Genomic DNA, 23,162 nt, shown 5'->3' with positions numbered 1-23,162 from the left:
AGCCCTTTGAGTCCAATGGGTGTTGCGCGCCTGCTACAAAGGTTATGGTTGATCTTTTGTTCCCACCAACCTGCTTGATCGGTGTAACAACCAACTACATTGGTAGAAATGGCCACTGCTCATCCCAGACGTATGTGAAGCAGACAAGCTGTACCCTAGATCTTACCACGTTTGACCTCCCTTGTTACAATACTTTTTTGGCATCTAATCTTGAGATTTAATCTTCAGCAGGAAACCTGGTCCTCCCCTCTGCTGCCGCCCTTTTTGTCTCTTAAGGTATTATCTCTCACATTTCACAGTGCAGTCATCTCCTCCAGGGTGATGCGGGCTGAACCGTGACACATTTCTTCAGTGCTTGAACAATGCAGGAGACGACGGTGGACTATAAGCTTAGCAGGTCTCCCTGGCGTCGCGTGCAGCCAGGGTGATTAGCCCCGCAAGATCATGTAATCGGAAGGTGAATGCGCGCTGACGCTCTTACGTAACCCAGCTCTGGCGGGCGGCGCTGGGCGGGACAGGAAGGATGCGATCAGAGCACAGAAGTTATGTTCGGTTACACACCCTGGAAGTGGCTACTTTTGCTGCAGTTACTTAAGCAATGACGTACCCATCCTAATAAGTAATGCTTACTTTCTCTAACAAAAGCAAACAAGCCGGAAGTCAGGCGCCTTTGCCCGGGACGTGGGCTGGGCCTGCTCCGGCAAAAACAGAAACCGGCGTGCCGTGCTAACGCGGGGCTCCCATGTTGAAGGCAGAGCCCCGCGGTGGCGGCCAGAGTGAAGAGAAGCCCCGGGTCCCAGGAGGGGGCCCGGGTGAAGAATGCGGCGGCCGAGGATGACCACAGCAGCGTGGGCTCCCAGGAGTGCAGGGAAGCCCCGCAACAGAAGTGCTGCAGCCGTGAGGAGGAGCCCCCCCCCCAGAAGAGCAGCCCGGTGAGTAAAGAAGGGCTGGGGGGCTCCGTGTGGGCTATTGTTGCTCAGAATTACACTTTACGGCAACAATAGCCCACACGGAGCCTCCAACGGGGCTGGCATGTTATCGGAAGCGGGACAGGAGATGTGCACATTGCGTGTGTGCACGTGCGTGTTCACGTGCGCGTACACCGGCTCAAATCCGCCAAAAGCCTTGCGCGTGCCCATCTCCTGTCCCACTTCCGAGGCAAGTCAGCAACAATAGATCTCGCTGCGGACAGCAGCGTTTCGCGCTGCGTTCGCAGGCGTGACCTAATAAGAGGGAAAACAGAGAAAAGGCACAATAACAACCAGTAAAACTGGCATAATAGTAGGGCACAATAATAACCAGTGTAAATGGGCAAAGAGAAAGACAGAGGCTTCAAACCTACGAGCGGAGGTGAGGCGGGGTCAACAGCACAACAGCAGAGCTGCTAGGGGAGAGAGCAGGTCTCTGACCAGGAGGTCAGTTCAAGTACACTTCTAAAGTCCCTAAGGCCTTAGAGACTAACAGTGTGGCAGGCTGAGCTCAACAGGAGAGTCCGGGTCCAATTGTCACTGGTCAGCGAGGCAGTTGCATTAAAAGAACTCTTGTAGCTTGTTATGCGCCTAAAGCTTTAGCAGCAGGTCAGCCTCTGACTCTTGCAGTCCATTTATTTGTTCTGGGTGAAAGGGAGAGGGCTCTTTTCAGTTTGCAGACAGGAGGTTCAGTCCTCTTCTGATCTTCCTCCGGTCCATGGGTGTAGTGGAGTGGGTGCCTGGAGGTGCAACATTTATGCCTGGCACAAGCTAGTGGGTGGAAATGACCAGCAGACACACCCTAACTAATGTAGGAAGGGTTCCCAGGGCTAACCCTACCCACTTTGGGCATTTTCATGCTGGACACACCAATAATGGTGAAAACTAAAGATTTTTACTGAAATGTTAACATGAACTCATTTACCATTTTGCACCTCAGGGACCGAGTGCTGGAATGTGAGGCAGTTTGCTACCTTACCACTGTGTCTGATAAGGCTCCCAAGAGCCGATGAGTTATGGTTGATGGACCTGCGCTCTGTGAGTGGTTCAGAGACCTCAGGAGACTATGAACAGCATTTCTAGCACCTCTAAAACAACTTGTTACTCTCTACTTGTGAAGGACAATTATCCAGAAACAAGGGTCCAGAGATGCTTAGCACTGGCTCCTCACATACTTCCTTCAGCGGATGAGCTCTGGTTGACACAACTGCGGTCAGTGAGTGGTTCAGAGACCTCATAAGACTGAACTTAATTTCTAGCATCTCTAAAACAACTTGCTACTCTCTAGTGATGAAAGACAATTATCCTGAAACACATTTAGATGTACACATCCCTGGGTGCATCAACAATGTTGAAAACTGAAGACTTTTACTGCAGTAAGTTTTACCATGCACTCCATTTACCATAATGAAACAGAGAAACTGAGTACTGGGATGGGAGGCCGTGTCCTCATTTACCCCCGTGTTCGGCCACACTAAACTTGGCCTCTGGATGCAAGTGAATGTGGAGGAAGGGGTTGTATAATACAGTTATTCCGGTGCCCTCACACATCTAACATAAAAATACAGTTTGATGCAGTCCCAGTACCACAACTATCTCAGAGACAGAAGTCTGGTATAACAAGGCTGAGCTTTCAGCAACTAGACCGTGGATACACACAAAAAAATTGGCATTCTGTTTTCCTTCTTTGAAGCGTGTCCCAAATGTTATATGTAAAGCTAGCAGACCTATTAAACAGTCTGTGATACTGTTATATCAAAAGAAGTTCATGGTGATTGAGTCCTGACTGGCTGATAAGACAACAGAAGGGCCCTGCTGAGGTGACAGCTAGCATTCGTTTGTGAGAGGGGAGGCATCTTTGAAGTGAGCCCCAAGTGTCATATGAAATGCAACAGAAGACCTGGCAACCAGGATGTGACTTTCGAGCAGAACGTCACACTTCAATGACAAAAAGGATCCTCCCAGCCCCCATGCACATTCTGTCTGGGTCAGAGGAACCATTTCTGGTCAGCTTATTATTTTTCTCCTAGAAGCAAGTTCACACCTCATTTGTGCGTATTTAACTGTTAATTACTGGCTGTCTGAAGTGGTACAACAAAATGCAGATTTATCCTCCAGAGGCTTCAGGCAGGGAAAAGACCGCTTTTAAAAATGATGTTAAAGGTAATATTTAGAACAAATGTGATTTCACCATATAATTGGAGTATTAACAACTATTACAAATGTTTAATTACATTTCTAACTAGTTCCATTCTCGAGATACAGTATTAGTACTTAATATTGCATCCCAGTGTTTAACTATGGAACAGACAAATCAGGTACAGTGAAAATAACTTTGAGGGCATTTTCACTGTACCAATATGTTCAACATTAAGCTTTTACATGTCCTACTTTTAAACAGTATGCACCCAGGCTGGAATTTAAAGAAGTCATAATCTCTGACACATCTTACACATTTTGTGTCATTTTACTGTTACCTAGTCAGATCAGAAGCGGTATTACAGAGGCCCACTTCCCTGCTATAACTTGTGACTTCTGTGGACAAACAAGTCTTGTTCTATCTCCCACTAGATCGTTATATTTTGAATATGACCCAAGAAGAGATCAGGTGGACCTTACCTCATTCTCCCGCTCTTACCAATATCACTACCTCAAAAGCAGATATATGCCATATGTACATCTATATGTGCTTATTTCAGAAAGTAAGCGAGTGTGTATTGGTTATGTGGTAGACAAGCACTTCAAACTCACGTGGCAAACGATGTACTCTGGGTCTTGCTTTAGCGTAGTCACTGTCCACAGACAACAGCTCTTCTTTTTCTTTGGCTCTTAATGTGTTGACAGTGTTCGTAATAAGAGGTCCTATATTTAAAAGAAGACAGAAAAACACAACCGTTTAAAAAATGTTTAAGTTATGATAAGATGTAGCAAAATACAATACATGAGATGAGGAAACAGACAGCTACTGCAACTAATTTAGTTAAGTTAGTAGTTGTGGGTTCAATCTGAGTACAAGCACATAAGGCCACTGACGTAGGATCCAATGGTGCATAGTCTTTTTTAAAGATCTGATCCTCTAACTTGCGTAGTATTGGCAGAGTCGTATGAGTCCTGCACATAAAACTATACTGGATATACTTAAATTAGGAGTTGCTCGAAAAACTGCATTGAAATACATAGCTGATCTTACTTGCTATCTAAGTACTCACCTAGGGCCACTGGTCATTTATCTTTTTGCTTTTCTACACCCATTGCTTTGAATATTATAAATGTCCTACATAAGTGGAAACTGTGTTGCAATGATTTATTATCACACTGAGAAATGTTTTTTCTTTGGGTTCTTTTAAATAGGATTTCCCAGATTTCATTTGCTGATTTTGACGGAAGTTCTCGAAATTGATTCCGGGTCGGGAATCCACGGCAGCCCCCTGGGTGTGAGCGAACACAGCGAGGAACCAGCCGCAGAGACAGAGACATCAGCTCTCGGACACGTCTGTGGAGCTCGATGAAGATAGGCGTGCGGACTGGGCGCCGAGCGACCAGACATTGGTGGTGAGACCCGAGACACAGACGTGTACAAACCCTGGAGGACGTGTGGGAACCTGTGCTGGCTCCCGCTGTGTGGATGCGCTGCAGAGCCGCAAGTTAAAGCGGAGGGAGCGGGCGGTCGCACGTACCTGTGAGGCCGCTCTGTGTAACAGCGAGTGCGGTGGTGCTGGGACTGCTTGCTCAGAGCGGCGCCGGAGGACTTGCCCACAGCCACGCGCACAGCGGTGAGTGAGCGATAACTCGGGTAGACCGCGAGGGAGAAGGCACAACGCAGCACCGGGCCGTCTGGGTGAAAAGAGACTGTCTCACCCTTTCAGAGGCAATTAGGTTTTCCATTTTCTGAAAAGCGGTGGTTACGCAGCGTGCATATTTCGGACATAGCATTTAGACGCATGGGCTGCTTTCAGATTTTAATAACTATATTATAGGGTTTGTTTTAAAGTTTTTGTTTTAAAGTTAAAAAGTTTTAAAGTTTATTTCATGTCAACAAACATCTCTGCACTGACCTACAAACTACGGTATATTTGGACCAACCGATGGAGGGTAATCATTTCTAGGCGCTCTGTTACAATCCAGTGCATTCTGGGAGGAATAGTCCAAAGGCATTGCGGTTAATACAACTGAACTGCCGCTCGCCGCTCTTACATTGAGGATTGTGCTGTTTGGAGCCCCTCGGGATCATCAACCCAGCTGTTAACGGACTTTGCCTACACCTTGGGAGCTCGTGTGTGTGCCCTCTCTGCCGGCGGGACTGCGAGGTCCAGTGTGCACAGCGAGGTACTCACCGCTGCACCTGGGGCCTCTTCCCGCTAGCTCCTCCTCCGCGCCCGCTCCTTATTAAATCCACCCGTCGACCACGCGTAAGCGGGAAGCGCGCGGGCGAAGACCGGGCAAAGAGCGGGCCGTTTGAGGCTGTTCGAGAACGGACGAGATCGGGCTAGGGCCACCCGCTTAGTTGTGTTCTCCCACTTAAAGACTTCACGTGGACAATGACCTCGAGAGAGACAAGAAGCAAGACCCTGATGGCTGCTGGGAAGCCTCAATGTACTCTGGACACTTATTTTGCTAAGGCTGGCTCATTACTTATCGAGGACATTACTACACTAGAACGACGTATTTCCCAAGAAATCGAGTGGGTAAGGAGATCGTCTCTGGGTCCCCTGGCTACTGCAACTACCCCTGAACAAAGACTGGAATGTAGATCACCAGCAGTTGGGGGTAGGAGCTCAGATGTTAGGCCTGTTATAGTTGGTTTAAGTAGCTCTACTGCACCTGATGTCGATTGTGCAATCTTCTCCCCGGCAGATCTTAGTATAATATCACTACCCCCACTAAAGCCTTCCCAACCCAAAACTGTCTCTAACACTTTCCTGCACGATAGGGAGGAAACCACTACCGGGGCTCACAAGTCTGTACTATATAAACCAGGGGAGAGGGAAGGAGCCATTCAAAAAAGTAAGAAGAGGGTACTGAGTCCACATGGGAAAAAGCGGAAAATTGCCAAAAATTAAATCCCAATTGAGGGGGGTAAAAATTGTATAATTAATAAAAGGCAAACCCCATTACAAACAAAAAGGTTACCACCATCCCACGCACCAAGTGAGAAATCCCCCTCTACTTGCTTAAACTCTGGGGAGGAGGACATTACCTTTTCTGACATTCGCAGCTTGATGAGGGCAATGTTTAAACCGTTGGAAGCGCGGTTAGGAAAGATCGAGATTTCCCTGCAGAACATCGAAAAGGAAATGGCTTATTTATCAGCCGCCCGCAATAAAGACATCGGATCATCAGGCTTAGGGTTGAACCATAGTAGTGTGTTGGCAAAAACACTCCCCCCAGCTAAAGAAACGAGTCTTGTCTATACAAACTCAACCCCCTTCCCTACAACCCCATCCACCGGCCTTAAGTCAGGCAGCAAACAGTAGTGTGAAGGAGAAATTGATCTCGACCACAAATGAGGGCCTGAGTAATGATAATGGCAGTAAGCATAGGATAATTAATTTACCACCGGAGGCTAGCCCATATATAATCATTTTGGCAGGCATCCCCGAACTTAAACAATCTATGCAAGAATCGGGGGAAGCCCTTAAAAATAAGGTCATTAACTGGCTTTCTATAAATAGACCCCTCCCTGAAGGAATAAGGAGTGAAGTCCTGATGGTTAGAAGAGCTCCGTGGCTGGGTGGTACTAGAAAATCCATCGACGGAGATTGTGTCCTGGTTAATTTCAGGGACCCCCTGACCGTCTCTTATATATCCAATTGGCCACACCGTGATAGGGGGACTTTAATTCAAGTCCTTCCATTATCCTTCTTCTACCCACCATTAATACAAGACCAGGATGACGACGGCTGGGAATTAGTACAGAGGAGAGGCAGCAAGCGGGGCATTAGAGAAAGGAGAATCCCTTGTCCATCCAGAACACCCTATTTTGACTACTTCCCCACTCAGAATAGATACAGCAACTTAGACATGGTAGATTGACAGTGCAGGAAGGGCAGCAGAGATAATAGCGGCATACCTTTTGTCGAAGTTAAACCCAATACCGAGAAGATTGCCGCTACTAATGTCATAGCCAACTGGCCTGCTCCCCTTCCAGTACCTGTCGGGGAGCTGGAGATTTCCCAAAACTCGAATACACATACTAGCACACTCCCGGGCCCACAATCAAGTAGGGATTTGTTCTCAAATGCATTTACTGATATTGGCATTATCCCTCCACTAAAATTATTATCTTGGAATGTGGCGGGCCTGAGCAACAAATTGGATTGCCCAGAATGGAACACTTATGTCGAGGGCAAAGATATATGTATGTTCCAGGAAACCTGGGCGTGTGCAGGGCTGACTCACTCAGGCTACGCCACATTTACTATACCCGTGAAATGGGGGGGCAAGGGACGTCCTTCGGGTGGACTCGCAACCTGGGTGATGGTAGATTTGGGATGCAGGGCTGCTCTACTTCCACTTAGCAAGGAGGACATTCTCGTTGGTTTTACTGGAATGGCCAAATTTAAATAGGCTTTTGTTGGTAAACGTTTACTCTCGTCCAGTAAACACCGGGCATGAATCTCGTACTATACAGGAACTCGAGGACGTCCTAAGCGAAATCCCTGCAGGTACCCCTTTTTTAATTGGTGGAGATCTAAACTGCCACTACGAGCCACTTTACGGCTCACTGGATGGTTTGGCTTATGAGGAGGACGCGCTCTGGTCTATACCCCCTTTGGAGGCACCGGGCCCAAGAATATGGACACCTTTGGCTGTCCAAATTACTTCATTAACTCTAAAATTTGGTGTCCGGGCCTGCAACGGCCGGATCAAATCCGACATTCCACCAAGACATACATATAATAGAGGTGGCAGGGAATCAAGATTGGATTATATCCTTGTTCCCCTGGCATCCTGGCCACTTATTAAAGACTTTCGGGTTCTCCCAAGGCTGGATAGTGACCATGATGCTTTGGAATTGGAATACAACCTCCCCGCTCACGCGGCCAGGAGTGAACAGAGGTTGACTCCTGAGATGGGCTTAGTCCTTACGAGCAATAGACGCAGAGTGAAGTGGGAGAGATTAGTTTCCAACCCAGAGAATTTACCTAGGCTTTACGCCCGGGTTATTCCAATGCTCGCAAAAGCCCTCGTATTATTAGAAGAAGATAGCATCCATGACATTCCCAAAACTTGGGGCACGCTACATGAGGATTTAATTCTAGCAGTGTCCGATATCCTCTTTTCTACCCCACAAGGGGTTAATAGACGTCCTCCCTGTCCCTCCTGGTATAACAACACATGCCGCAAGGCTAAAACCGATCTCGTGGCTGCAATAAAGGAGGGGAAGGGGATCGAGGACATCAGGGCCATAAGATCCGCTTATAAACACTTGACCGGTCATGCAAAAAAGGAATGGGAATATGACAAATGGGAGAAACTCACTACCACTCTGGCACGAGGAGATTCTCGCGTATTCTGGCGCCTTGTGAATACAGGAACTGAATTACAGACTAGTGCAATTGAGCCCAACATTTCAGCCACGGCATGGCAAAATCATTTTAAGTCTTTGTACAGTGTATCCAATGGCGTTCGATCTAACCCCATTCACCTAGATAGAGATGAATCGAATGGTCCGCCATTTACACTTATTGAGGTCCAAGATGCAATAGGAAGGTTGGCACCAGGCAAGGCTCCCGGTCTAGATGGTCTGCCGGGTGACCTATTTAAATATGAACCTGTTGTTTGGGCTCCCTACTTATTGACCCTATTTAACTAAATCCTTGGCGGTATGGAGGTTCCAAAAACTTGGCTGGGCGCAGAGATTGTCCCAATATTCAAAAAGGGATCTCCTCTGCTCCCATCCAATTATAGACCTATCAGTCTTATCGATGTCTCCCAAAAACTTTTCGGTAGACTGTTATTAAATCGTCTCCACGCCTGGATTGTGGAGCAGGAGATATTGAGCCCGTATCAAGCTGGGTTTAGAGAGGGTGTCTCAACTATAGACCAGATCTTCCGTTTTAATCTTTTATATTGGAAGACCGTATTAATTGAGGGCGGCACTTTGTACACGGTCTTCGTGGACTTACGAGCGGCGTTTGACCTGGTACCAAGGGACAAATTATGGATAGTACTAAAGGATTTAGGTGTCCGGGTTGACATCTTATCAATGTTGATGAGATTACACCAGGGCAATTTTGCCAAGGTGAGGTGCGGCAGAGGGGGAGCCCTTTCTGATGGCTTCCCCGTAGACACGGGGGTCAGACAAGGCTGTGTGCTCGCACCGACCTTGTTCTGCCTCTTCGTAGACGGGGTCATTAATTTTCTAACAGGGTTAAGTAATACCGATGCCCCGAAGTTGAATGGCAGCAGGGTGCCTGCAATTATGTTTGCGGATGACACCCTGCTGCTCTCTAAATCCCCTATGGGTCTACAGCGGGTGTTGGACGGGTTTGCGATCTTTTGTGAGCGGCGTGGATTGGAAATCAATGCGACTAAAACTAAGTACATGATTTTCAATCCACCCCTCTCAACCCGCCCAAACCCCGTGATAGGGCCTGTCAGATTAGACCGGGTTACCACCTTTGAATATTTGGGGGTAACCCTTAATCAATCTATGACCTGGGATTCGCACACAATCAAGGCAAATCTGAAATTGGTCCAGCTAACGGGCGGCATATGCAGGATGCTATCCGGGTCGTCTTATAAACCACTTGACCCACCCCTCCACATTTACAAAACTCAGGCAAGAGGGGCAGTAATATACGGGGGTGAGATATGGGGGCATACAGCCGGCCAGAAATTACAGATAACTGAGAACAATTTCATAAGGCAATTGGCAGCACTACCATCTAGTGCCCCACTTCTCCCGCTAAGATTTGACCTTGGCCTTAGGCCAATTACCGAGGAGTTGGGACTTAAACCATTGACTTTCTGGCGTAGACTATGGAGCTCGTCGGAGCTATCCAGTTATAGGGCTGAACTTGCAGAAATTTTGCGCCTTCCCAAAGTTCTTCAAATACCATGGTTTAAATATATTAAGCACACTTTCGAAATTATGGGCAGGCCGGAATTGTGGTTCAACCCGGAAAATGCTTGCAGTAGGATCTCTCGTAGATCCCTAGCAAAGGCGTACTATGAGCACAAGTTACGGGTTACAACTGAGTCTACACGCCAGGAATCTTTATCCGAACACTTCCTCGTTGTTAAAGATCACTATCATTTAGAACCAGTTTTTGACGACGTGGGTCCACCAATAACAAGGAAGTTATATATGCAGTGGCGTTATGGAACTCTCCCCTTGATGGCATATACTAAACACTGGTCTAAAACACACTCCTCAGTGAATTGTCAAGTATGCCCACACTCGCGAGAGAATGATTTGCATGTTATTTTTTTCTGCCCAGCATATAATACACCCCGGAATTATTGGCTTGTCCCACTCCTTAGGAATTTAGGATTTAGAAATTATTATCCTGCATATAGAATTTTAAAGTCAGATTTATCCGCCCCAACTGTATTTGCAGTTGCCAAATTTCTAACATCTATGTGGTTTATCCGTAATCGACTCTCTATGTCCAACAATTGTACATGATAATTTAGAAATGATTTTTTACATGACTGTTTTATGGATCTTTTTTAATCATTAAATTGTAACCTTTTATTATCTAACTCATAAATGTATATATGATGCATTCTTTTATGGTCCTTAGTGGCCGAAATAAAGATTTGATGATGATTTAACCAAATGCTTTAACCACTGCTCCCTGCTATAGCAACATATAATTTGAGGTAGCTGCTGTCTGCAAATGTTTAAGGGGCCTAAGTAGCAAAGCTAGACCTTGAAGAGTGTGGGCGCAGGTTCCCAGCAAAAAATGTTTCACGACAAGTGCCTCTCTAGGTCTTACTTGCTCATGCAGTCTGACAAGTTTGACCTGTCCACTTTGTCATGGCCAGTGCAGGGGCAGCTAGTGAAGACACTCTTGAAAGTGGGAATATTTGGGGAGAAAGGCTGCACAGGGTCAAGAGATGGAGTGGTGAAGATGGCAAAAAGACAAGTTTCTAGAATGAATGCAATGTGGCGTTTGTGCTTCGATGTAATACTTGTGTTCCCCAAGCAGTCTGCACACCAGGTGAAAAAGGAACAACATGGCTTGAGGACAATGAGGAAGGATTCTGGCAAGTGTGACCTGGCTCCTAACAGATCTCTGGTGGCTGCCGGCATACAAAGAGCGAGGGCTGGAAACTATTAAGAGATCAACAGCCTGGTGAGAAAAGAATCCTGACAACACATACAAGGAATGTAGACACTGGGAGGGGATTTAGAGGAGATTGATTGTAGATTGTGGGCAGTGGAAGGTGGCCAAACTAACTGAAGGCTACACCTTTAAAACTCTTGGCTCAGAGGTTACATTTCCCCAAACATGTAGAAATGAATAACAAATATCTTGCACCTCAAAACACACATTCTCTGGCACCTCAATCTCCCCCTGTAACTCTCTGCTCCCTAATGTTAGAATGAAACCTACCCGTTCCATTTTTAGGAAAATACAAAAAACACCTTTCCATTCTCTTCCTTAAGTAACGATCTTTCTCATCGAACATTGCTTTATTTATTTTGTGCGATTTGTGTTTCATACAGTATCTGATTGATATTCAACCAAAGTCATATGTAAGGTACTATTTACTACAGTTGCTCCGGCCTATTCTTGCCCTAATGTTATCCTTTGCACTATGATGTTATCTAAAGAGTTCTATGAAAGGTGCATTAATACTCTCTGTAGTGCAAGAGCACTATATGAAACTGTTTAAATGAATAAATAATCCCTGATTTATTATCCAATTGCTAGTCATAGCCTGCAAGAAATCCCATATAGATAAAAATGTTTTGAGACCTGCTGTGTATGAAGAACGACGACAGACGTGTGTATTGCACATCACTTCTTTTCGTGCCCTCATGCAAACGGTCATTAGTCTGAAAGCTCAGTCCGACATAACAGTTCTAGAGCTGAAGGAGCTACTGGCTTTAACACCAAATGGCCTGGTGAACATTACTTGTGTCTGTTGCTTCTGTAACTCTAGCAACTAGATAATAGTGCGCAAGCTCAACTTCCAAAAACCTCAGTTTTAGGCTTTAATTTTGAGAGAGGGTGGGAAGGTCGTACAGTCAAAGTCAGCTCTTCGTATGTATGGTTACCAGGTCTACATACACGTGGGGCATCACAAACAGTGAATTACTGTATTGCCCGGTAAGTGTTAGCTTTACAAAAAAGAATAAGAATTCTATTTACTGTTAGCCTCAAGAGTTTAATGACGAAGCAATTGGAGCAGTAAAAAAAAAAATCTGGATTTATATCATCGAGTGCAATTGTGTTGCATATGAGTTAAAAAGAGGAGCAAAGGCAACACCTGTTTGTTAGGTCTCGCTTTGTGGACCAAGTGCTGTGGGGTCTGAATTGCAGGATAAGGCATTCAATGTGATGGTGTTCAGATCTTGTGTTCTTCAGAAGGAGTGTCGGGTGAAAGGAAATTCAAGATCCACATGGATACATTGATGTCGGATAGGAGTTCAGTAAAAGGGCCACCTCCCTGCAGGGAGCACAGTCTACTTTTGGATCCCCAATAAAGGGGGAGATATCAACTCATAAAACTCGAGCTGTGGATGAAAATCTTACCTTTTTGGGCTGGATGGTGGCTGCTACTGATAGCAGTAGAAGCAAAAATGAAGGATCGAGCTGGGCATCAGCAGTAGCACTTCTTTCGTGGGCTATTCCTTTTATCAGGCAGAAGATACTGCATGCCTTGAGGCAGCTGAGCTATCGCAGCTCTCATGATGAGTAGCACCAGGTCCTCATCTGTCTGTAGATACAGGTCCAAGCAATAGCATGCTTTGTGATGTAAATGGTGTCCTATATAGGACAGAGTAACTCTTTCACAAAATATAGGTTCTCCTTCAGGTTGTCATTGAACATTCTGGCTGTGACAACCAGTATGCAGCTACCTTTGGGTCTTCACATCAAATGCCAGGACAGAGGGACATTTGCCAGGAACATATGACTCTGAATGTTGCTGTGTGTGGCCTAGGACAAACATGGTGACCTTGGAAAAACTCTACCATCTGTAATCTACCTTGGAAAAAGTGGAACATTGTGATTTTTTTTTTTTAAGACGATGGTTCCTAAACAGGAGGATTAGAACAAGTCTAAATAAAGCCAGCTTGGTGATTATTTAGAGTAAGTGAATCTAGGTGCTGCATGGACGTTCTAGTCCAGTCAGAAACAGATCATGAACATAAGCGCTACAAGAGAGTTTAGGCAAACACGACACACTGAAAGACGATAAACGCGGTCAAAATACAATTCCACAAACCACCTGTACCCTTGATGGCTTTCTGGTAGTTATGGCTTGTTTTTATCAGTTTCCCACTTAAAGCCAGGCCAAGGTCTAGGAACTGGTGCAACTTGTTGTGGAAGAGGACAAGCACCGCCCTTTCTCAAAAAAAAAAAAAAAGGGGGGGGGGGGCAGGCCAGGGCCGAGAACGACAAACGCAAGCTATAACTGGTATGTTCACGTGGAGGTTGTCCCGAGCAGCCCTGCCTGCAATCTTGCTTAAGTATGACTAGAGGGTCGAGCACCTACTAAGATCATGGTAGGCCTCTAAGCGCAGTACGGATACATTGTCGGTCGCTCACCTGCTGTCATCCACAGCTTTATAGGAGTTCCTGTCTGCCCCTATAGAGAGCAAGAAGAACACACTTTTTATCCTAATCTTAGGCCGTGCAGTGTCCCCTTGACTATGGTCGATAGATATTTTATTTGACTCTCTAGCCATTACATTTCTGGATCTAGAATCATTCAATTGTTCCTGATATCCATCACAAACATGAAATACGTTGTAGCCATGTAGCTTTATATATTCCCTATTTAAATACATTTATTATTTGAAGCTGCGTGGATCAAAGAAAAGGTTACTTAATTTTAGTACCAGTTCTGAATCGTAGGAATTTTCAAGGAAGGTATAAACACTATAATAAACCTTACATATTTACTCTTCATTTAAAACAAAAACAAAAAAATCCGCACAAAAAAAAAAAAAACACACTAGATATTAATGTTCATTTTTCTTTGGGAGGAGTCCACGCTGTGACAACCTATCAGAGCCTTAATTCCTTGTTATGAGAGAATATGATGAATCTGAATTTAATTTTCCAGCCTGCGTTGCAGCATGCATTCCACGTGCAGAAAGGTATAAATGTATGAAAAGAAGAAAAAGAAAATGCAGCCCGATAGGCTTTGTGTGTAGAATGAGAAAAAGACAGAACCTGTCCCTTTAGGAGTCCAGGAGGTTCCTCTCTCCCCATAAACCACTCTACAGGCATTTACCTAAGAGAGACAGTTCTGTTTTTTAAGATAAGGTAGGTGATGAGGTTTGTTATATCCTGACTTCATTGTTATGCATGCCCTGCCTGTAGAATCTTACAGTGATGACATGGTTTGGAATGTTGTTAGTCAAATGAGTCACAGTTGGCTGAGCTGCCTGCTGGCTGCTCCTGGTGGGGTCTTTATCTGATCTACTTATGGTGTCCCTGTGATCTTGTACCATCTTGTAATAAACCTCTTTGAATCACCTGAACTGAGTGGACTTGACCACTACAAGGTTTTATACTTTTTATTACCTTTTGCCCAGCTTTACTCAGCAGAGGAGGCAGGTGGGTTACTTCTATTTTCAATGAAGATTCCTAGGATGCAGAACGAGGGCTACAAGTTAGTAACTTTTTCTACTGCATCGTAGGAAATTCATGGATAGTCATAAATGCTATATTTGAATAAGAAGCTTAAAACTTTCATCAGATTGCGGCTGTTGGGTAGCAGAAAGAGAATCGCATGAAACAATAGTAGAAGGTGGTGTATAAGAGATAATACAGTGAAAACATACTCTAAGGAGATTGCTTAGGTTTTCTTGACCCATTTTAGCATCCTCTTGGGCATCAGTTACAAGCAATGTTTTCTGAATGTATGTAGTGACTTCCATGTAGCTGTGATACATGTGTCAGCTATTGGTACATGTCTAATCTAAGCAATAGTAACTGATTTCCCTATTGTAGAATGAGCTCTAGGTAGGTCAGGTAGCATGTTGTTTGCCAATGGATAGCATAACTTGATAAAAGAAACTATCCATCTAGCTATGTATTGTTTGAATATGACCATGCATGATCTAATATGACCATAATTAATGAAACGTTGATTTGTCAACCTTATTTCCTTAGTTCTGTCCAGGCAGAAACTGAGAATCCTTCTGATATCTAGAGAGCATAGGCCACATTCTGCAGGAGTAATAGGATTAGGTAGGAAAAGTAATAGTCTGGTTAACATGAAATTCCTAAACTACTTTAGGGGGGAATGAAGGATGGGCTCTTATTAATACCCTTTAAGAGTGGAAAATAGTATACGGTTCTATTGCAGATAAGGCTTGTAATTCACTTAACCTTCCAGCAGAGGTGAGAGCTATTGAGAAGAGTATTTTACATTGCAAACGCTGCAATGTAGTTTTGTGTATAGACTCAAAAGCGATCCCATTAATTTTAATAGGACAGTGTTTTAACTCCCAGGGCAGAGAAAGGTGTCTTATCAAAGAAAAGGCATTTAAGTCCTTCCAAAAATCTTTGAGGATTAGTAGTTCAAAAAACAGGACAATCGACTTTCTGTATGATGTAATCCCTATCAGATGAATATTTATTGATGGCAATAGGAGCTTTGTGTGAAGCTAAATGAAACAAATATGACCTTCTTGTCTCTTTTCTTGACATCAAACACAGAATCTCCTCCACTTTAAAGAAGAACACAGGCTTGTACAAGGACATTTACCTGCTTTCAAGATCTTCGCACTGACTTGTGAGAGATAAGTGGCGATACTGTGACTTCCTGTGCCCTGTAGCAAAAATCAATGACGTAAGGCTTGGGTGTTGGATTTGACCCTGAAGTCTCATTAATAGGTATGGTCTCAACAGCAGCCTCTTGAGTGATTGTATGATCGTTTAAAGTACGTTCTGGTAACACCACTGTGTCTGCAAAGCTGGAGCTTTCAGAATTACTTTAAATGAAAATGTTTAAAGTTTCATTATCACAGATGGAATTCATAGGAGCGTTGGAAACGCGAAAAGAAATGGCTTCCACCATGTGATCAAAAAAGCATTGCCTGAAACAACCTGTTCTGTTAGTCTGGGCGTGAAGTTTCTGCATTTTTTATTTTTCTGTTGTTGGGAAGAGGTCTATTGGAAGTGTTTCCTAGACTTGGAAAATGTTGTTTAGTACTTTGTTGTGCAGTACACATTTGTGAGATTCTTTGTAGAATTTACAGAGAAAATCTGCAAGGCCATTCATTTTTCCTGGAATGTGCACTGCTGTTAGGTTGAGATTGTTGGTCAAAGACCTATTCCTGATAAACTGAGCCAGCATCAGTGGTCTAGATCCGATGCCTACTTGTACGATTAAATAATGCCTGGTGGTGGTGTTATCTGTTTGCCTCTGAATGGTTGACAATGCTCTAAAAGATGGGAGAAAGGTTTGAGACCTAGATAGACCACTCTGAGTTTGAGGTAGTTTATTTCGTACAACTTTTCCCCCATTGCCCACTGCCCCAGAGTTATCAGATCTTGTAAATAAGCTCCCCATTCCGCAAAGAAGCCATCTATTCCTATTATCTTTTGACATGGAAATTATCTCCCTAAGAGCAACTTGTGCCTTTCGCACCATCGTGCCAGTGATTGTTTTGCTGCTATAGTCAGAATCAAGTTGTTTTCTGTCTGACACCATTGGTCCTCTAGACATTGTTGGAGAAGTCTCATATGCAACCTTGCATTTGGACAATGTGTATACAAGAAGCTATAGAGATTAGTAGTTAGTCTATCTGTCTGACAGTTGCTATGAGGTTAATCTTAGGATGTGGCATTTGTCCTGGATAGCTGAAACTTTCTCCTCAGAAGGAAATGCTCCTGCCATCATGGAGTTCAATATTGCTCTTAGATCGGCCATTCATTGAACCAGTGATGGAGCAGGGGTTTGAAAAAGAAACCTGTTCGAATTAATGCCCCCATAATATGTACCAATAATAAGTAGTAAATAAACTAACTTGCACCATACACACACATGTGGGAAATAGCTTTGCGCATGAAGCACTAATATGAAATAACATAAGAAAGAACTAAAACTGTATTTGCAATGCGCTTGGAGAAAAACTAAAATAATGCATGACTAGACCGCATGTGCATTTCGTAGTTGAATGTTGCATCTTGCTTTCAACCAATAATAATGCGGCTTTCTGCTCAAAGCTTACGCTAGATAACTCTAATAAGAACCACAGTGAAACCTATATTGTCATATAATTAATAATTGTTCGTTTCCCATTCACTATAGTGTGCAGGATGAACCTACATCTTTATTAAGTTGGCCAAAGTGGGAGGGGTGAGCTGAGGAGTGAATCCGATCTGTCAGAGGCAAGACAGACGCACTGTTCACCGCAGAAAAAAAAGGTGCGAGTTGAAGGACGAGGTGACGAATGACAGCCTAGTGCCATGATCAGTCGTGGGACCAGAAAACTGTTCTGCGGATGATGTTAATTTAATTAATAAAGATTTGTTAAATGTAACATGTCTAGAAATGTGAGAATGAGCTATGAACCAAACCCTGGGAATGAATGTAAAACAATAAATCAACTAAAATGTGCGTGAAGTCACCATGGTGTGACAACGCCACCTCCCAAGCCCACCAATCCACTTGCAAGTTATATGAAAGTTTGCAACAAATGTGAGATGGACATGCCAGTTTTAGGGTATTATTGGGGTGCCTTTAGAGGTGTGGTTTACGCTTAGGTTGGCAGGAGAGAGGCCGAGGGGGTGGTTTTCCTACAGACCAATAGGTTTGTATTCTGTCTCAGACTCACACATGTAAATTTATTTGCAAATGTATTTTATTTCTGAAACTTTTGTCTCTTCACCTATACACTCCGTTATTGTTATATTGAATATTTTATTTTAGTTGAAACTATTGTCTCTCTATCTATCCCCTCCATTAGGTGTATTATATTTCGCACATATTTTTTGCTGAAACTTTTGTCTCTTAATCTATCCACTCCCTCATGCATAATGTCATTGTTTAAGAGATGAGCTTGTATTCATTTGAAATTGCTGATGTGTCCCTCCTCTGTGAGTTCATTATTTGCATCTGTGACTGTATGTATTGAGCATTACGTAATAATGGAGATAAACTTTGTAAAATTTACCAAGAGTCTGTAGTTATTTAGCTAACTGAAGAGTTGAGTCAGATAAGTATAATCATTATCATCAACTATTCAACTGTCATGGCTGCGCCCAGTCCGGCACAGTGGTGGGCTAAGTGGCGGGGGCGGAGTCCCAGCCTGTATAAAGAAGACGTTAGCAAAGCGCTGTCGCTTCGCGTTCTAGTTGTTTCCCAGAGTTCGTTCGCCCGCGTCAGCTAAGGTGCTTCCGGGTCTTCGTTTCCGGTTCGGGCGCGTCACTTCCACGAAGTCGCCGCGCTGGGAAAACTGCTGTTGATCCTCGTCCTCCTGCAAACCACATTCTGGTTCGGGAGCGTCGCGTCCACGAAGTCGCCGCGCTGGGGAAACTGCTGTTATTCTGCGTCCTCCTGCAATCCACATTCCTGTTGGCAGTGTGGGGATCTTCCTTGGCTTATGATTGCTCTTCTTGGCCCCTGCCTTTGAGATACCATTGTTTGGGCGGTAACGCGCTTGCGCTGGCACCAGTGAGTTTCTAGAGTTTGTTCTTTTGTTTGCTATGCAGGGGCGCATTCGGGTTTGCGCGCTGAGAATCTGCACTGTCCTTATGATTATCTCCTAGTAGGTGATCACTCTCAGTGTTGGCAGTATTGATAGTAGCATGTATCTCCACAACGTAAGGTCAGCCATATCAACTCCTGAGGCAAGGAGTATAGCTGTCGTTTCGGAATATTCAAGCTAGCAGGAATCTCTACTCCTTTTTTAGCTTGGCTCTACAGATTTTAGGTGGCCACACATTGGGATTTGCTTTTACTTTGAGTTGTGCTGTTAACAACCCACTTCAGTATTCTTTTCCTATAAAGGCTGCCTAATAACCAAATTCCTCATAGGTCTGAGGTAAGCTACTCAAAATACGCCATTAAAAGGCATTATACTCCTGAATCAGTACAAGCAATACTAATTGTTCTTTTTGTCTGTATTTAGGAAGTGTTCATAGCTGGTTACGCCCTGCATGTTTTGTGGATACACGCGGAAGAGGGGAGATTAACAGGTAGAATGTTATGAAGAGTCACAGTTATATACTATGTCAAACACAGCGTAGTCCATTATTGTTTCAACCTTCTGTTTTCAGGAATTCCTCTGGACCCCAGTGACTCTGCAGCGGTGTGAGACGTGTGTTGGACCTGCCTCTCTCTCCTTCCTCTCTTGTCTTCCCTCTTCCCCCTATTCACCTGTGCTGCTTTGACTTATTTGGGAAGGCTGGTGGTGGAGGGAAGTTGGGACCTTTCATCAATCTCCTGCCTCTCGTCCCTGCGGAGACCTCAGGTGAGCCTGACATCAACTAATTGGTCCATCGACCAAGTAGAAGGAAAGTTGATTAATTAACTTAGTAGGCATTCTAATGACATTATACATGGTCTACAGAAAAGAAAGTACTGAACATGAATAAATTGACCCCAGCGCCTCAGGGATTCTGGGTGAATATGTATGGGCCATTGTAATAGTATGAACTGAGTATTTATCCCTGATCAGGTATTGACCATGCGCTGGATCAGTTTCTTGGCAGCAGAGGACGGTTTCAATATTGATTAGTTTGGTAGTGGTTACTGATTATATGTACTTAACACGAAAAGTTAATATCTTGTTTTATGTTGTCTAGAAGTACAGGTACAGAGATACCTGAGGGATCCAGGGAATGGAATTTAGCCTGAAATAGGCAGAAGAAGAGTGTGGTAACGAAGCCACACTGCAGAAGTACTTTGTCTGTTGTAATAATACATAAAAGCTACGGAGGGCTGTGGGTGTTATATTTAGGAAATTTCATATATAACTGGAGTGACTGAAGTAGCGAAGGGTCAACTTCCGAAACTCTAGCCTTATCCCCAGGAGAGTAACAAGACGCGTTTTCACACCAAAAAGTCCTCTTGTGAAATCTTGGCCTTATCCCTAGACCATTAATAGGTCCTCCCTGAGCTGGTTTGAAAGGTAGAATAACGCTGGTCGTTATTAGGACTCCTAGTGAGAAAAATCTCTTGAAGGGTGAAAACTATCTCTTTATTTAGAGGAACAGACACGGTAGCAATTATTGTGTGTTGTCACTAACAGAATTTTTGATTAAGAAAAACTTTAAAAATGTTTTGCCGTAACATTTTTGTGAAGGGAGGGTCAGTAGGAGTAATACTGAAGTCAGAAAAAGCAGCGCTGGCATTGGTCAGACAGCGGGCGTGTATTGAGATGTCATTGGCTGGTTGGTGTAAACCACGCTAGCATTGGTTGAGACTTTGCTTACGTAGCAGTGCTCTGATTGGCTGGTTAGTGAGAGTCGTGCTGGTATAGGACGGAAGCTGACAAATAGAATACGTAGAATTAAGAAAGGATTTTCTTTGTTTGTTTTGGTGAGGTACATTAGCGTAAAGGGTCAGAAAGATGAAGCTGCAAAAGAAAATAAAGATTTTTTTTCAATAAGGATGAACCGATTGTGACTAAGAGAGGGAATTCCCATTCCGCCCCCAAAAACGCCTGCTTCTTATATGATGTTGGAGTGAGGATATCATACGTGTATGTGGTTAGAGAATTGGGTTGAGTATACAAAGGATGATGGTGTCAGAGCTCTTCCACAGCATGGTACGTTCAATGTAAGGATATTGCAGAATTTGAGGTATAGAATGAATGCATTAGAGCCAAATCCTAGATTGACGCAGTACGAAGCCTTAGAAGAATGGGAGGTTAAGGCATTTGAGAGAGAGAAATATAGAGGAGGGAACAGAAGATATAGGAGTTGGAGGCATGGTTATCCTTTTGAGAGTAGGGAAGAAAAGCTGAAAAGATGGAGGAGAGCCGTGGTAACGGAAGGGTTGTATCCAGTTTTAACCAATGATGAACAGACTGAAGGCAAATGTAAAGAGAAAAACAAAAATATAGAGACTCCGAGTGTAGATGGTGATATGAACGATTCTGATGATGATGAATTGTTAGAAGTCATTATGAACAAAAGACCTCCGCCTTATGAAGAGAATTTAGAGGTAGTGACTCCAAGTGCACCACAAATGGGAACCCCGTTAACTCCACAAGTCCCAGATAGTGAAAGTAGTGCGGGAAAATTCATTGAATCTGTTGAATAAGGCAAAGTTAGAGCAGATGCAGGAGTTGAATCAGTTGAGTTTGAATGCAGAAGCACTGACGGTACCCGTAACAGTCGGTCCTGTAGTTCCATTATATGGAGAAAAGCAAACTGTGTCAAAAGTACATGCGTTAGCTGTTCCAGGAAGCAGTATCAGGAGTGGAGCGAATGAGGATGGACAGGCAAATGTGAATAATACTTTGTTAGATCTTCCGATTTGTGAGCTAATAACCGAGACTCTTTGAAGAGGTATACAAAAAGATCCAAAAAAAATAGGGCCGAATGTCACTCCAGTAGCTGGGAGTTCAGCAGGTCCTTCAACAGAAGAATTAAATAATTGTATAAAAGAAATGACAAAGCCAAAACCTCAACCACAGAGTATAAATGTGAGTCAGTTGAAAGTAAATTTGGAGGAGAGGATTATTGGTACCATAAATACAGACAGATTAGGGACTTACAGAGATGACGAACTCTTATTTTTGTGTAAAAGCATTACCTGGAGAGCGAAGAATTTACATGCGAAAATATCCAAAGCTGCTAGTGAGTACGGGGTAGACATAGAAAAGTCAAAAGTGTTGCATAAATCGTACAGATTAGCTTTCACTGACAAGGATCTAGAGAGTTTGAATGTGTCAGGAAAAAGATTGCAAATAAAATAATTAATAAATATCTTGAAGAAATGGGAAGATGTGGATCGATGGAAAAAAAGATGGTCGAGAAAGAAGGAAGGAAGGAGCAGCAAGTAAAGGAGCATCTATGTTTCCGTTAAAAGAGACAGAACAGGTTGAAAGGGTGTGCCCGATGAGAGAAGTACCAGGTGGTGGATATGTTCATGAAAGACAGGATATACTGTCCTTCACAAACTATTTTCCCAGGTTGAGAGAGAAACCAGTTGAATGGTATAAACAGGTAGAAAGATTTGTAAAGGTCTCGAAAGTACTGCTAAAGGATTTAGATGGGTTGTTTGAGATTGTTGTTCCAGCAGATTTATGGTCAGAGTGTAAGATCACTGTTGATTGACCAAAAGAAGAATATCCTAGAGACCCAAAAACAGGTGAACCGTCTGATGAAGTGATGAAAAAATACAATCAAGTAATCACGTTTCTGAAGGGGAAGATTTCCCCTAAGGAAACAGATTGGGTTAAAATTGACAGAACTACCCAGCATCCAAAAGTGTCAGTACATGCAGACTATGAAAGGTTGTTGCAGGCTGTGAGGTGGATTTGAAAATATCGGAGACAAGGATATTGGACTTTTTGTGTATCGTTTTGCATTTGGATTGAAACCAGAAATTAGTAATATGATACAACAGCATTTAATTTGATGGCAAAGCAAAACGATAGACTTAATTCGGAGGTATGCCAAATATTGTAGTGATGACATTGAATCAAGACATAAAAAGTTAAAAGAGAAAATGATGTGGGCACAGGTGAAAGTGGCAGAACACAAGAAGCGAATAATAGTCCTCAAACTGGTAATCAGATGGGTGGTCAGAGTCAAAATGGACAGAATTTCAGTGTAGGTAAAGGAAGGGGAATAATGAATAAAGAGGAAGTTATGAAGAAATGTCCTTGTCATGCGTGCGGAAAGCTTGGACATTGGAAGAACAAGTGTTGATCTGCTAAAAAGATTAACGGGGAAATTAAAATTTAATTCCACAGATGCAGAATGAGATGGGTGTAAATCAACAGCAGCAGATAGTTACTCAACAGTCACAGGTGCCACAAGCTCCCATGCTAAATAAAGTGAATGCTGAAGTGCAGAGGTACAGTGTGAATACGGG

At 43.7% G+C, this 23,162-nt stretch overlaps 1 protein-coding gene across 6 annotated transcripts in view; it reads right to left on the bottom strand.

The window, feature by feature from the left end:
* LOC146861665 (uncharacterized) overlaps nt 1-23,162 on the bottom strand; it is a 313,510-nt gene that overhangs the window by 202,468 nt on the left and 87,880 nt on the right. For all 6 annotated transcript variants that reach the window (XM_085646016.1, XM_085646017.1, XM_085646018.1 and 3 more), the window contains exon 3: nt 3,720-3,830. In XM_085646016.1, the coding sequence (XP_085502142.1) occupies nt 3,720-3,830 (111 nt within the window). The remainder of the gene's footprint in view (nt 1-3,719; nt 3,831-23,162) is intronic.

Source organism: Triturus cristatus, chromosome 3_1 (genome assembly GCF_964204655.1).
Source record: "Triturus cristatus chromosome 3_1, aTriCri1.1, whole genome shotgun sequence".
In the NCBI taxonomy this organism is placed as follows: domain Eukaryota; kingdom Metazoa; phylum Chordata; class Amphibia; order Caudata; family Salamandridae; genus Triturus; species Triturus cristatus.
The sequence above is the reverse complement of the archived record's forward strand: the minus strand, read 5'-3'. Positions and strand labels throughout refer to the sequence as shown.